General features: G+C 68.1%; 1 protein-coding gene across 1 annotated transcript; it reads left to right on the forward strand.

Annotated features, from left to right (window-relative positions):
* The first annotated feature begins 68 nt into the window (after nt 1-68).
* Nucleotides 69-2246, forward strand: EIF4E1B (eukaryotic translation initiation factor 4E family member 1B). Its single transcript, XM_006274574.4, has 7 exons — nt 69-308; nt 470-573; nt 679-774; nt 1119-1182; nt 1400-1513; nt 1788-1927; nt 2097-2246. Exons 1-7 carry the CDS (start codon nt 69-71, stop codon nt 2209-2211), a joined length of 873 nt encoding a protein of 290 aa, XP_006274636.2. The 3' UTR covers nt 2212-2246.
* The last annotated feature ends 11226 nt before the right edge of the window (nt 2247-13472 follow it).

A 13472-nucleotide genomic window follows, 5' to 3' on the forward strand; every position in this document is an offset into this window, starting at 1 on the left:
CCGGGTGCGGGGTGGTGCGGGGCTCAGCGCGGCTCTGCCATGGAGCAGCCCGCGGATTGCGGCGCCCTATGCGGGGCCGGCGGCGGATTTCATCACCGCGCACCACGCCCGCCCCTCCGCGCCCCGGATGCGCCGGCCCCCCCGCACCGGGCTCGGCGCGCCCATCCCCGCGCCGCGGGCCGCCCCCCGCAATGCCCCGCAGCCCCGCGCGGGGCCCTTTAAGAGCCCGGGGCCGGGCCCGCATAAAAGGCGCCCGCGGGGGTGGGTCGGGCGCGGGCGGGAAGATGGCAGCGGTCGCAGCCGGGGCGGTGAGTGGGGCCGGGCTTTGCCCCGCACCCGCTGCCGCCTGGGCTGGGCCCTGGGGCTGCTAGAGGGGCTGGGAGGAGCGTGCCCTCGAGTAGGTGTTTGGGGGGCTGTGGCCGAGGGTCCCTGGGGGACCCTGCCCTCATGCCCCCTGCTCCTGTCCCAGGGGGCCGCGCCGGCCCAGCAGCAGGGAGAGGCACCGCGGCGGCGCAGGGCCCACAAAGAGGTGCTGGTGGCTGTGCCCCTGGGCAAGCACCCGCTGCAGAACAGGTAGCGCTGGCTCGTCCCCTGCCCGGGGGCACTGGGGGAGCCTGGCTGGGCTGGGGGTGTGGGGCGCAGGGCCTGGCATGGTGCTGACCCATCTCCTGCACCTAGGTGGGCGCTGTGGTTCTTCAAGAATGACAAGAGCAAGATGTGGCAGGCCAACCTGCGCCTGGTCACCAAGTTCAGCACCGTCGAGGACTTCTGGGCGTGAGCGTGGGCCAGGGCCAGGCCGCCTGCCCCCCACTCCCCCCGAGCCCTGGGCTGGCACTCTTTTCCTGGCCCCTGTGGGACACAGGCAGTGGCAGGGCTGGTACTATGACCCCAGGCAACACCATGCTGGGGTGGGGGGCAGTCCTGGTGCTAGCAGGGCTAGTGCCCTTGGCCCCTTTCTCAGGGGCCTGGTGGGGTGGGGGAAGCTGTGGTGCTGCCTCGGCCTGGGTCCCCTGCGGTAGGGGCAGGGCCCGCCCTGCAGCCTGGTGTTGCCTGGGGGGCTGGGGGGGGGCACACAGGGGGTCCTGCTCCAGCCCCAGCGGCTCCCCTTGCCCGTGCAGGCTGTACAGCCACATCCAGCTGGCCAGCAAGCTGACGTCAGGCTGTGACTACTCCCTCTTCAAGGTGAGGCCTGTGGAGAAGAGGGCAGCTGGGATGAGCCCTGGGGCTGGGCACCCCTGGGCGCTGCGGCAAGGGGCTGCATGGGAGCTGAGCAGGGAGTCCTGGGCATCGTGCTTGCTCCGGGGATGGGGGTGATGGCAGGTGCTGGGGCCGGCAGGGTGGATGATGCAGATCTGGATGGGGAAGGGGGGGCTGCTCCTGGTGATGGCTGCGCCCCCAGGACGGGATCGAGCCCATGTGGGAGGACAACCGGAACAAGTGTGGCGGGCGCTGGCTCATCACACTGGCCAAGCAGCAGCGGCACACCGAGCTTGATCACTTCTGGTTGGAGACCGTGAGTGCACCTGGCTCTGCTCTCCCCCGTGCCCCGAGTGGCTCTGCTCCCCCTGGGGCAGGTCCCCTTGGACCGGAGCAGAGCACAAGACCCCCAGTCCTAGGGGGGCACTTCAGTCTCCCAGCCCTAGACACCCCCAAGTTTCTTGCCCCTGCCCTTCTTCACCACCCCCCCCAGGGTGCTGTGGGTGTGGGCAATGGCGTCCAGGCAGGGCTGTGCCCCTGAACCCGGCAGGGGCTGTGTACTGGACTCCCCGTAACGCCCACCTCTGCAGCTGCTGTGCCTCATCGGGGAGTCGTTTGACGAGTACAGCAGCGAGGTCTGCGGCGCTGTCATCAACATCCGTGCCAAGGGCGACAAGATCGCGGTGTGGACCTGCGAGGCCGAGGACCGCGAGGGCGTCACCCACATCGGGTACTGCAGGCCTGGCAGCTGCAGGGGAGAGGAGGGCTGCTAGGGCTGGGTATGGCCCTGCCCTGGGACAAGGACCAGAACATGGCAGGCAGGGGGCTGGGGTGCTATGGCCAGGACCTGGGGCTGGCAGAAGTCCTGAGCGCACTGTGCTCTGCTTCCCTCCCCGCAGGCGCGTGTACAAGGAGCGCCTGGGCCTGTCTTCCAAGGTTGTCATCGGCTACCAGGCCCACGCGGACACGGCTACCAAAAGTGGCTCCCTCACCAAGAATAAGTTTGTGGTGTGAGGCCGGGCGGGCCCTCAATGAAAGCACTGCAGCCAGCACTGCCTCTGTCTTCTCTGGGGTGTATGTGGGGAGGGGGGCTCAGGGCGGCCCTGAAGATGTCTGGGCATGTGTAGGGGGGGCATGGGTTCACTAGCCTGCCCCTGGGGTTGTGCAGGGGTGGGAGGGGTGGGGGGCAGGAGCTCCCGTACACAACGGGCAACCCAGCAAGCTCCTGCGTGGGGGTGAGCCCTTGCTCAGAGCTCAGTTCTGGGCCCTGTTGCGTGGCTCCAGCTGGGCAGCGACCAAGAGAGCAGCCCAGCCCTGCCCTGCCCTGCCCTGCCCTGCTCTAGCACCTGCACAGGTGCATCGCCTTTGCTCAGCCCAGGCTGCTGCCCTCAGCTGCTGGCACAGCAGGTGCAGCCCATCCAGCAGGGCACAGCTCCTGGGGGTGGGGGTGGCAGTGAGCTCTGTGCTACGAGCCTCTAGTGAGGGAGGGGCCGGCGCTCTGCAACGCACCAGCTCGGGCTGCCAGGGCCCCAGGGAGGGGGTGCTGCTGCTCAGGGGCCCTTGGCCCCATTCCTGCTGTACCCCCTGGCACGGATCCCCCAGGCTCCTGCTGCCACCTCCCCTGGTGTCTGCAGGCTCCGGTTCATGAAAGGAGAGCTGTATCCATACTTCACAGCAGCCAGTCCAGCCTGGCCTGGACCTGACCCTTCACCGATGCTGAGGGCAGAGCTAAGGCTGGATTAGCAATGGCGAAGGTGGGGCAGGGGCCCCTGCTTGCATTGTTCTGGTAGAGCCCTAGGCTTTCCAGAGTGCAAGGACACTCATGGGCCATCGTGCCAGGGGGTGCCCCTTGGGAAGGATCATCAAAAGTACAGCAGCAGGACTGGCACCGCGTGGCTGGAAGGCAGCACGGGGTCCATGCCGTACATCGCTGGCAGACCCCAGTTCAGCCTGCAACCTGCTGAAAGGCAAGTGCAGCTTTGGGCTGCACTAGTAGGAGCTTTCGGTGCAAGAGGCAGGGGCTGATGGTGCCTCTGCTCCCTGCAGGGTCAGCCTCTGCTGGAGCACCAGGCACAGTCTGGCCCCCACCTCTTAAACAGGAGAGGGGCCAAAGGAAGCTTTTCTCCCAGCCTCTCCTTCAAGGGTGCAGTGGGTAGCCCCCAGAAGTGGTGGAGACTGAGAGCGCAGCCAGCTTCACATGGGGTTGGACATGCGTGGGGAGGAAAGGGGCATTGGTCACCGTTGAACACAGGAGTGAGGGATGCGGCCTCTGCATCAGCCCCGCCTGAACCCTCAGTGCTGGAGGCTGTAGGGGGGAGAGGAGGAGGGAAAACCCTGCTCAGACCCCATCACTCCCCCTCCAGCCTCCCCGCTCTGCTGCTGAGACCAACGGGGCACTGGGCAAGGTAGACCTAGGGCCAGATCCTGTCTATGGCAGCTCTGTTGCTCTTAGGGGCAGCAACCAAGGTGCCAACACTTGGAAAGCAAGGCCTAGGAGGAGCGGCTGAAGGTGCTGGGCCTGTTAGAGCAAGGAAAAGGTGCTGAAGTGGGGATGTGACAGCAGTCTTCAGAGCCTCGAGGGGCAGCAGGGAGCAAAGCTCGTAGTTGCAGCCAAGTCGGTTTTGGGTGGATCTCAGGAGAAACTTCCTCAAGTAGATACCAGGGCAGGGGCGAGCTCCCCTTCCCCGAAGGGGCTTGTGGTGTGTGTGGGCCGGGTGCGATCGAGGCCTGGCGCTGGCTGTGTCCTACCACAGGGATGGCCCAGGTGTGCCGGGAAGAGACCTGTTCCTCTTGCTGTTACAGATGTTGGGGTTTTTCCCCCTTCCCCAACAGCACGGGGTGCTGCTGCAGCCAGGGCTGGGGCTGTGCCAATGCTCTTGCTGGGCCCGAAGCCACAGGGTCCTGGCTGGAGGGTCTTGCCCCTGAGCTCAGGCCTGAACCAATTGCTCTATTTAGGGCCAGGAGTTTTACCCCCTGCTCAGATGAGCCAGGGACTGGGCTGGAGGGAGGTTTTGCCTTCCTCTAGCAGGGCCTGATCCTTTCCATGGGATTTCTCCCGTGTATCTAACATTTTGGCAGCAGGAGCTCGGCCTCTACAGCCCCCTGCTTTCCCTGAGGCCGGGGGAGGTCATGGGTCGTGCGTGGTTGTGCTCCAAGGCTGGATACAGGGTTTGTCTGGGTTGCTTTGGTCAGGGCTGATCCTGCCTCGGGCTGGGCTTGGACTGGATGCGACTTCTGCCACTCCCTGGGCTCTGGGACGGAGCCGACCTGTGCCCGCAGCCCGGGGGCCTCGTGCTACCGCTCCCCTGCGGCTTTCCCTTGCCGACAGCAGGTCTCGGCCCGGCCAGCCCGGTGCCCCCACCCCTGTGCCCCTGGCATGCTTGGTGCAGAGCCGGGTCCAGGCCCCCACACCCAAGCGGCAAAAGCAAACGCGGGAGCCCCGGCCGGGCTTGGCACTGGCACCGGCACTGGCACGGCGGCCGCTGTCCCGGCTGCAGTCACCAGGTGTCACTGTGGGTCTGCGGCACGGCCGAGCCGCACCGGTTCGGGATCCCCGCGCGTGGAAGGACGCGAGGGATCCTCCACCCTGCCCCCAACCCCCCGCAGGACCCAGGCTCGGGCATCCCCGGATCGGCCCGGCGCTGGGGCGGGGTCCTGGCAGGGCCCCCGGCCCAGCTCCCGGCTGCAGCGGCGGCGACACGCGTGGGTGCCCCCCCCCCCGCCCGCCCCCGCGGCAGCAGGCGGCCGTGCCCGGTCCGGCTCCCCCGGGGGCGTGTGGCCAGCGCCGGGGGGTGCAGCCGACCTCCCCGTTCCCACTCCTGCCCCGCGAGGCGCGTGGGTGCCCCCTGCTCCCCCCTTCAGCCTGGAGCGGCCCGGGGGCTCCGCAACGGCCCGAGAGGCGGGTCGGACCCACGGGTGACCGCGGCTCCCGGCCTCCACGCCCTGCCCGCGGGGCCCGACGCCGGCGGAGAGCGGCGCGTTCCCCTCCCGGGCTCCCGTGGGCGGCGGTCACGGGTGCGGGTCCTCAGGCCTCCTCCCGCGCTGCCCCAGTCCCACGCGTGACCCCGGGACCTGCGGGGCCGGAGCCTCCCGCCCGTCTCACGGGGGGGGGCGGGTTGCTGAAGCTCCCGCCACTCGCAGAGCCGAGCCCCCGCGGCCGGCTCCCCGCCCGCACCCCCGCCCGGGCCCGCCTGTCCCTGCGGCGGGGGGGGGGCTGCCCCGCCCAACCCTGGCTGCCCCGCGCGGGGTGCGGGGTCAACAACCGCCCTCCGGAGTGACCGCTCATGGAAAGCGGCTGCGGGCGCGGGCGCGGGGCGGGGGCGGCGGGCTCCGCTCGCACGAGGAGCCCGGGGATCCCGGCGCCCGCAGGACTCGGCGGGGGGGGCGTGCCTCAGTTTCCCCGCGCTGCGGGCCGGCCAGGGCTCGGTGCCCGGAGCGTGGTGGCCCGGCCCGGCCCGCGGCTCCTCCGGGGTCACCTTGGCGGCGCGGAGCCGCAGGGCGAGGCTGCACCGCAGCCGGGCGGCCTCTCCCGCCTGCCCGCCCGCCCGCCCGCTCCGCCGAGGTGGACGCCCCGAGCCGGCCGGCAGCGCCGCCCTCCCCCCGGCCCTGCAACCACGCGTGCGGTGCGGGCGCCTCCTCCTCCCTGCCCCCCCCTCCCCCCTCCCGCCGTGCGGGGTGCCCCGCGCGGCTGGGGCCAGCAGCAGGACCCAGGCGTCCTGGCTGGCAGCTCCCTGGGGTGGGGGGGACAACTGGAAGGGCTGGGGCCGAGCTCCCTGGTCCTTGGGTGGGGAGTGAGGGCAGACCTGGGTGCCTGGCACAGCCTGGAGCTGTGGGAGGCAGTGGAGCAGCACCCACGGCCCACAGCCACGTGCTGGCCCCTGTGACCGCTGACTCTCACCACCCATTCCTGAGACTTGGCTCCTCTCCCCGTGGCGGCTGTTCTGGCCGGTGTCCTGGAGAGGGGCCAGCTCCATCCAGGTAGCCAGTAGTGAGACAGACCCGCAGATGGACAGACAGGAACCACCTGCCACCCCACAGGCACGGCGGGTGCAGCACCACGATGCAGCAAGCACGTGGCCTCTGCAGCCAGCCTGGCCCAGCCGTCCACTCGAAAGCCAGTGCAATGCGGTCGGCCCGCAGCTGCACTGGGGCCTGGGGGAGAGGCTGGGAGACCTGGGACCTGCTGTTGTCCGTTGGGGCCGTGAGCCCCCAGCCGCCTCCCGCTCCCCCACCAAAGCCACGGTGCCCTCGTGGGTGTCTGTCAGTGCCCAGGGCGCCTGCAGCCCCCCTGGGGCAGGGACAAGCCCCAGAGGATCCCGCTGCCAGACGCTGGGCCTGCCCCACAGCAGGAGCGTGCTTGGTGCCCTGCGTACCCCCTGGCACGTCGCCCCCCTGGCCTGCCCTGAGCCTGGCTGCGTGGCAAGGCCCTGTGGTAGGTGTCCCGGCCTCCCTGCACTGGGAGCTGGTGCTGAGTGACTGCCGGTGAGCTGCGCTCCTGACAGCGTCTGCTCCACGCCTGCTCCACGCCGCCTCCGACCATCCATCATCCGGGGACAGGACGATGCCCCAGCCGCCTCCGCCCTCCCTGCCTGCAGCTGCTGCCGCCTGTGGGTGCAGGAATTTCAGGCTTGATGGATTTACATACGGAAAAACTAGAGCGTCAGCAGGGTGACACAGGCATCGATCGGCCCAGACAGGCAGCACGGCGGGGCCATCCGTCACGGCCCGCTGGCCCCCGGGGACAGGAGCGTGGAGCAGCGGTGGGGGAATCCCTGGCTCGGGGGTCCCTGCATTGGCCTGGGAGTGTCCCTGGATAGATCAGTCAGGAGGCTGGGTGCTGGCATCCCGGGCTGAGAGCAGCACCTGGGCGCAGTGTGGGAGGCATCAGCCACCACCCAGAGGCTTGAGACCCCACTCATCTCCGTGCTCCCACATGCCCACCCATGCCACCCTGCCCCTCCAGCAGCTTTGGCCCAGTCCTGGCATGGCCGTCCCCAAGGCCCCTGCTCCACCCGGTTCGTGGACCCACCTGGGGGCTGCTCTGGGCTTGGGCCCGGCCGTGTGCATGGGGGGTGTGATGCTGTGCAATGTCAGGTTGCCAAGGCCTGTGCTGCAAAGTATTCTGGGACAGCCGTGTGGCGCAGCACACAGATGGCTGGAAGTTGCAAACTGGGCAAGCGGGAAGGGGCGGTGGAGCTGGGCAGAGCAGCACCGGGCTGGGCTGGGGGTGCCGGCACAGGGGCAAGGGTGGCAGGGACCTTGGTGGCTTTGCTCCTGCATGGCTGCAGTCCCCGACACCCCGTCTGCTCTCACACGGCCCTTGCCAACCCACCTGGCACCAGCACAGGCACTGGCCCCTTTCCATCTGGGTGTTTACCAGCACGGCGGCAGCAAATTAGCTTTCAGCAGCACCGAGCGCAGCAGCCGGGCTTGCTGGGGGCCTCATAGCACTCTCCCCCCACACACATTAAATGTGGCTAATCTACGCCGGCAAAGGGCTAATTGTGCAAATCCTCTTATCAGCATTGGGGCCATGGCCTCTGCTGTCACTTGCTTTGCATTTTCGTAATCTCCCGGGCGCATGCAGCTGCTCTGCTCCCCGCGCGGCCTCGCCTGGCTGACGCCTGGAGAGGCAGGGGCAAGGCTTCATTTGCCTGGACATCGTGCAACAAGGCTGCATCCAAGGGGCACGGGCTGGAGGGGAGTATCCAGCCAGCCTGTGGGCCTGTAGAGCAGTCCCAGGCAGTCCTGGGGCCAGGAGCAGGCGTGTGCCAGGGTCTGGTGCAGGTGTGCCCAGGTGTGCATCCCTGCCTCCCATGCACATGCCTCATGTGTGCCCTGGCACACGTGCTCCAGGCAGTGAAGCACCCCACACACCTGGCCAAGCCCCACAGCAGCTCCTTCTCCTGACACCAGGTCTCAGTTGCACGGCCCCTTTGGGCCTGGATCCAGGGGCACAGCAGAGGCAGAGGTGAGACTGCCCTTCCCTCCAGATGGGGAGCAGGGCAGAGCCCCCCCGGCCTGGCCCCAGCCCCTCTCCAGCCCCCAGATTAGCAAGCTCAAGGCCCCAGGCCTGCAGTCTGCGCTGGGAGACGAAGGGGCCTGGTGGAGCTCGGCTGCAGCTCAGGGGCCTGCTACTGCCCCCCACCACGGAGGGGAGGTGCCCGGCCAGCGGCTCCATCTTTGCCGGGGCAGGCACGCGGGCTAACGCATTGCTCGCTCGCCGGCTCCATGCATAATGCATTGTTTATTAGTCAGCACCCTTCGCTGCTTGTAACTCAATTAGGCAGCCGGCAGTTCTGCTAATACAATGGTGTTTAATATTCTCCTTCCTTAAATACCACAAATTAATGAGGAGGAAGCATGGGGCTGATCCATTATACATGAGCCCCAGCGCCTCTCTCAATATTTGTTGGGAGTTTGGGAAACAGAAGGACTGAGCAGAGTCCCAGGCTCTGGCGCTGCGCAGGGACGAGTCTCCCCAGGCAGCACGGGGCATTGGGCAGACCAGTGCGGGCAGTGCTCCATGGGGTGCCCGGCTGGCCTGGCCTAGGGTTTCTGGGCAGTTCATGCCCTGTGACATCTAGACTCTGCAACTCGGTGCATGTCAGTGGTGCCTGGGGCCTGCCGGGGACACTGGCCCAAGCTGGGACTCGACGGGGCTTCTGGGGCTGGAGTGTGTCTGGGCCGAGCGTGGTGGTGAGGGGCAGTGCGGGCACCAGGGGAGCCTGGAACCAGTTTTGGGCAGCTGTGTTCACCCTGGGGCAGGTGGGGGCAGCCTGGCACTGGGCCCTGGGTGATGCCTTACAGCCCTGCGTGGGGTCCTGTGGCTGGGGTGAGCCTGGCACCAGGCTCTGGCATCACCAGGAGCGAGCGGTACACAGGGCTCCAGCAGCACCTGCCGAGGGCGCTCGGGGGTCTGCATGCCCCATGTCCCAGTGGCGAGGCAGGTCCACCCTCAGCCCCTGCCCACTAGCCGGCTGGCCACAACTGGGTCCCCCCTTCCCCTCCCCCTGCCCCGGCCAGTGCAGCCTGGGCAAGCACTGCACAGAGACACAGCCTCCGCTCAGCCCTTGCTGCCGCCGAAGCAGGGAATTAATTTTTAATTCCCTCTTAATTACCGCAAGCAATAATCCATGGCTGTACCATGCGCCTGCCCGCTCCCAGCCCCATCGTGACCACCGCAGCTAATCCAGGCCGGTGGGCATCAGCCGTGTGCCCAGTGCCTGGAGCCCTACGGTGCCCGGGCACACATCCCAGCTGCTCTGCTCCCTCAGGCCGTGCTCTGGTTGGGGGGGTGGGGGCAGGAAGAACCCCAGTGCCCGCACGCCCTGGTAGTGCCCGTGGTCAGTGAGCTGGCAGCTAGGCTCTGGTACCCTCCCACCTTGCTCCCAGCTGAGCCCCATGTGCCACCCCTGCTGCATCACCCCATACCCACAGTGGGGCACAGCAGGGAGACCCGAGCATAGCATGGGGGAGGGCGGTAGCAGCAGGCTGCAGCTGGCTAGTGGGCCCTGGGGTCTGCATCTGTGGCCATGAGGACCCCGGGCAGGCCCAGCCTGGCGCAGAGGTCTGTGCAACGCCAGCCCGATGGGGGGCCCGGCCTGGCTGGGGGCTTGGGGGCTGCTGTAATCCTGCTGCTAAACTCCCTGATCCCCTCCAGGCGCGCGGCGCTTAGCGGGATTCCAGCAGGATCAGCCGCTCCCGGCTCCGGCGGCTCGGGCGCAGCGTGGATCAAGCTAATCCGGGCGCTAAGCCCTGCTGCCTCCGGGCGCTGGCAGGAGAGGGAGCAGCCATAGGGCACTGCCAGCCACGCACTTTCCTCTGCAGCCAGAGGGTGGGCTAGGGCTAGACCCTGCCTGCCAGCCCCTGAACCCTGGGCTGTACTGGGAGGCACTGGAAGCGAGCAGGGCAGTGATGGGGCAGAGATGGAGCTGGTGGGGACAATGACTGTGTTCTGGGGCTGCTGTTAGCTTTGAATCCGGGAGCTCCTGGATGCAGCTCTGGCCAGGGGGCATCACGCCTGGGCTGGGGCCTGCTCTCCGGGGGGTGCAGCTGCCCCTCGGTGACCCCCAGCCCCTCTCCTGGCTGCGCCAGTCGCTGGAGCTGGCTCCGCTCCCTCTCCCCTGCGCCTCTGCAAGAGGGAGAGCCAGAGAAATTGAAAGTGATCTCCCCAATCTGTATTAATTAGGCTCTATTAACTCATCAGCGTGCCCAGGCAGGCGCAGGCCGCTTCCCGGGTGAAGGCACCTGGCAGCCGGGCCCGGGGAGGCTCCAGCCAGTGCTGGAGAGACACGGCCCCGCACCGGGCCTGGCCAGCTGCACCTGCTGGGGGGACAGGGGCTGGCCGCCCCCCACCCCAGGGAGAGGCTGCGTCCTCTGCACCCTGGGTGGAAAAGGCCAGGTGAGAGCTGGCACCAGGGGAAGGCCCCACCGCCCTTCCCTGCCCCCACAGCCCCAGGGCTGGATGAGACCTTGCCCCAGGGGGGAGCCCAGGTCCAGTCCTTGCCGTGAAGCCTCCTGGATGCAGCAAGCCTGGGCGTTGGGGCGTGTCTGGCCCTGAGCACCACATGGCCCGATCCTGTCATGCTGCATGGGGCTGGGGCCTGCATCCCTGCCCTGCCCCGGCCACTGCCCCCAGGGGCTGGTGCCAGGGCCCTGCCGGAGGCGGCGGCCAGCGGGTGTGTTTTCACTGGCACCATCACGGCGGCACCAGACGCTGGAGCTGGAGCCCGTCCCGGGCAGGAGGAATCGGCATCATAACAGCGGAGGAGCAGATGGCACGCCCGCCCTTCCCCCGCCGCTCCCCGCCCCCCCGCGGGGACCGGCATGTGCCGGGCTGGGGCAGGCGGCACCGCGGGCAGCTTCCCTCCGCCCCGGTGCCGGAGCCGCGAGCACGGCAGGGAGCAGGCGGCTGCAGGTGAGCTGTCCCACCCACTGGCACCTGCACCCGGGGCCGGATGCCCAGCAGCCCCCAGTCAGACCCACGTGCCTCCCCGAGCCATCTGGGCCCTGCCCCGCCACGTGCTGCATGCCCAAGGCAAGCTGCCACGTGTGGCTGTGGCGGGGGTGGGGCAGATCCGGCCTCCTCCCCTGGCAATCCCGCTGCCAGCCCAGCCCAGCAGCCCCTGGCATGCGGAACAGCAGCCTCGTGCCCGTGGGTGCAAACACCGGGAGTGCAGAGGGGGATTCAGGGCTGCTCCAGCCTTCCTGGGCCTGCAGCCTACAACCCTCTGGTGAGCCCAGGGCCTCACCCTGGCCAGGGAAGGGGGGAACCCGTGCCTGCCATGCCTCCCTGGGGAAGTCAGACTCCCCGGCTCGTGAGCTCACCATCATCTCCCCAGCAACCCCTGGTGAGCTCACGCGCAGCGCCAGTGTCTCCAGCAGGAGCAGATGGAGCCGGGAGAGGCAAAAACATCCTGTTTTTATGCAAATGCCATTAGTAATAACAAGGAGATGCCAAGAGAGGAGGGGGTATCACGGTGCTGGGCCACTGCCCATGCAGGCGGGTGCAGGGGGATGATCTGCGCCGCTGTGGGGACCCCCTGCTCTGGCAGAGGTGCCGTGGCTCCTGGCTGAGCTGGGATCATGCCCCAGGGACCCTGGGGCCAGGGCCAGGGAGCCCATGGGAGGGTCTGTCTGGGCCCCAGGAGTTTGGGGCACCACTCTGGCTCTTGTGCATGGCCAAGGCGGAGGGCTCCTGGCAGCTAATTCTGGGGAGGCTGCTGTCTTCCTTACACCAGGGTGAAGCTTGCAGCTGCCCCAGAGCCCAGCTCCTCTGTGCCTCCAGGCTGGCTGGACAGGGGACACAGGCCCTTCCCAGCCTGCTCCAGGCCAGGCCAAGCCAGGGCCACACAGGAAAGCCCCCGGCACCGGATGGACAGTCCCGGCGTTCTGGGGGCACCTGGCTTGGCTGGGACTGGGCTGTGTTGGGTTGTCTCGGCTCTGGGCCGCGGTGCTCCAGGGCCTTCCCACCCACTCGCCCCTGCCCTGCCTCTGGCGGGGGTCTCAACCGTGCCCATGGCAGTATGGACAGTAGCATCTGGCCTGGCGCCCTGCTGAGCCACGGTGCCTTCCCTGGGCTGTGGGGAGTATGGATCTGCCTCCCCAGCTGGTACCTGCAGTGGAGGGAAAGCTGGTCCCCTTGCAGGGGGGCTCCATGCTCCCCACCTCGGGCTCCCTCCGTGCTCTGGTCCTTGGACTGTGCCAGGCCAGGCCTCACCCGCCACTGCATCCTTGAGGGCCACATGCTGGCACCAGGCGCGGGTGCGCTAGGGGGAGGCAGCAGCTGGCACCCCCAGGGGAGCAGCCTTTGCTTCTCACCCACTTAAGCTCTTAAAGGCATCAGAGCAGCTCGTTAATTGTTCATCTCCCAGAGCTGCTAATGAAATTAACTCTGCCCAGCGCTCAGCTCTGCTCCTCCCCTCCCCTCCCCGCCGTGCGGGCCCACCCCACCCCACCCCGCTCTTCCCCAGTGCCAGCCTGCCCCCAGCCTGTCCCCGGCTACTCCAGCCCCTCAGGCCAGCCTGGCCCAGCCCCTGGCTTCAGCACCCTGCACCCGGCTGCCAGCCCCCAGCCTCCTGCTGTGGGGCATCCAGCAACGGGCTTAGTGCCCACCTCCCTGGCAGCCTGGGCTTGGGCCCCAGCTTCCAGCCTTGCAGCAGGTGCTGGCCAGCCCAGAGCCTACCCCCAAGACCAGGGCCTGTGTGCTGGGGTCTGCTGGTCACAACAGGCCTTGTCTGGGTCCCCAGGGGATACTTGGTCCCACTGCACTGACCCCCAGCCTGGCAAAGGGGGTCTGCCCCTACACAGGGGAAATGGACAGCCCAGGCCTCAGGTGGGGAGCAAGGGGCACCGGTTCCAGGTGGCATCCCAGGGTGCTGCCTTCATGATGTGCGTGCCTGAAAGCAAAGCCTCTGGGAGCCTGACATGGGCACTTGAGGCCTGGAGAAAGGGCATGGCTAGGTCTGGGCATGTCTGCCCAGGTCTGTGAGAAGCTTCTCCGTGGTGGGATGGTCCCCACCAGCAAAGCCTCCACCCCAGGCAGGGCACAGCCCATCTCTGACGCTGGCACAGAGCAGCAGAGGATGGAGCATCCCTGCCACAGCACTTTATCCCAGGCCACTCTGGCCTGCAGGGATGGCCGCATGGCAGGGCCTGGCAGAGGGGGAGAGGCTTCTGGAAAGGGCAGTGGTCGTATCTCCATGTGGGCTGCGTATCAGCTCCATGTGTGTGGGGTGCCTCTTGGGCTGCCGGGCACATCCAGGCTGACCCAG

The sequence above is a fragment of the Alligator mississippiensis genome, chromosome 9 (genome assembly GCF_030867095.1).
Source record: "Alligator mississippiensis isolate rAllMis1 chromosome 9, rAllMis1, whole genome shotgun sequence".
NCBI lineage: Eukaryota > Metazoa > Chordata > Crocodylia > Alligatoridae > Alligator > Alligator mississippiensis.

Excerpts from the sequence above, each read along its gene's own strand:
- EIF4E1B (XM_006274574.4), top strand. The coding sequence starts at position 69 with ATGCGGGGCCGGCGGCGGATTTCATCACCGCGCACCACGCCCGCCCCT. Across the intron at positions 574-678 it reads AAGCACCCGCTGCAGAACAG|GTGGGCGCTGTGGTTCTTCA; the intron begins GTAGCGCTGGCT and ends TCCTGCACCTAG. Across the intron at positions 1,514-1,787 it reads ATCACTTCTGGTTGGAGACC|CTGCTGTGCCTCATCGGGGA; the intron begins GTGAGTGCACCT and ends CCACCTCTGCAG.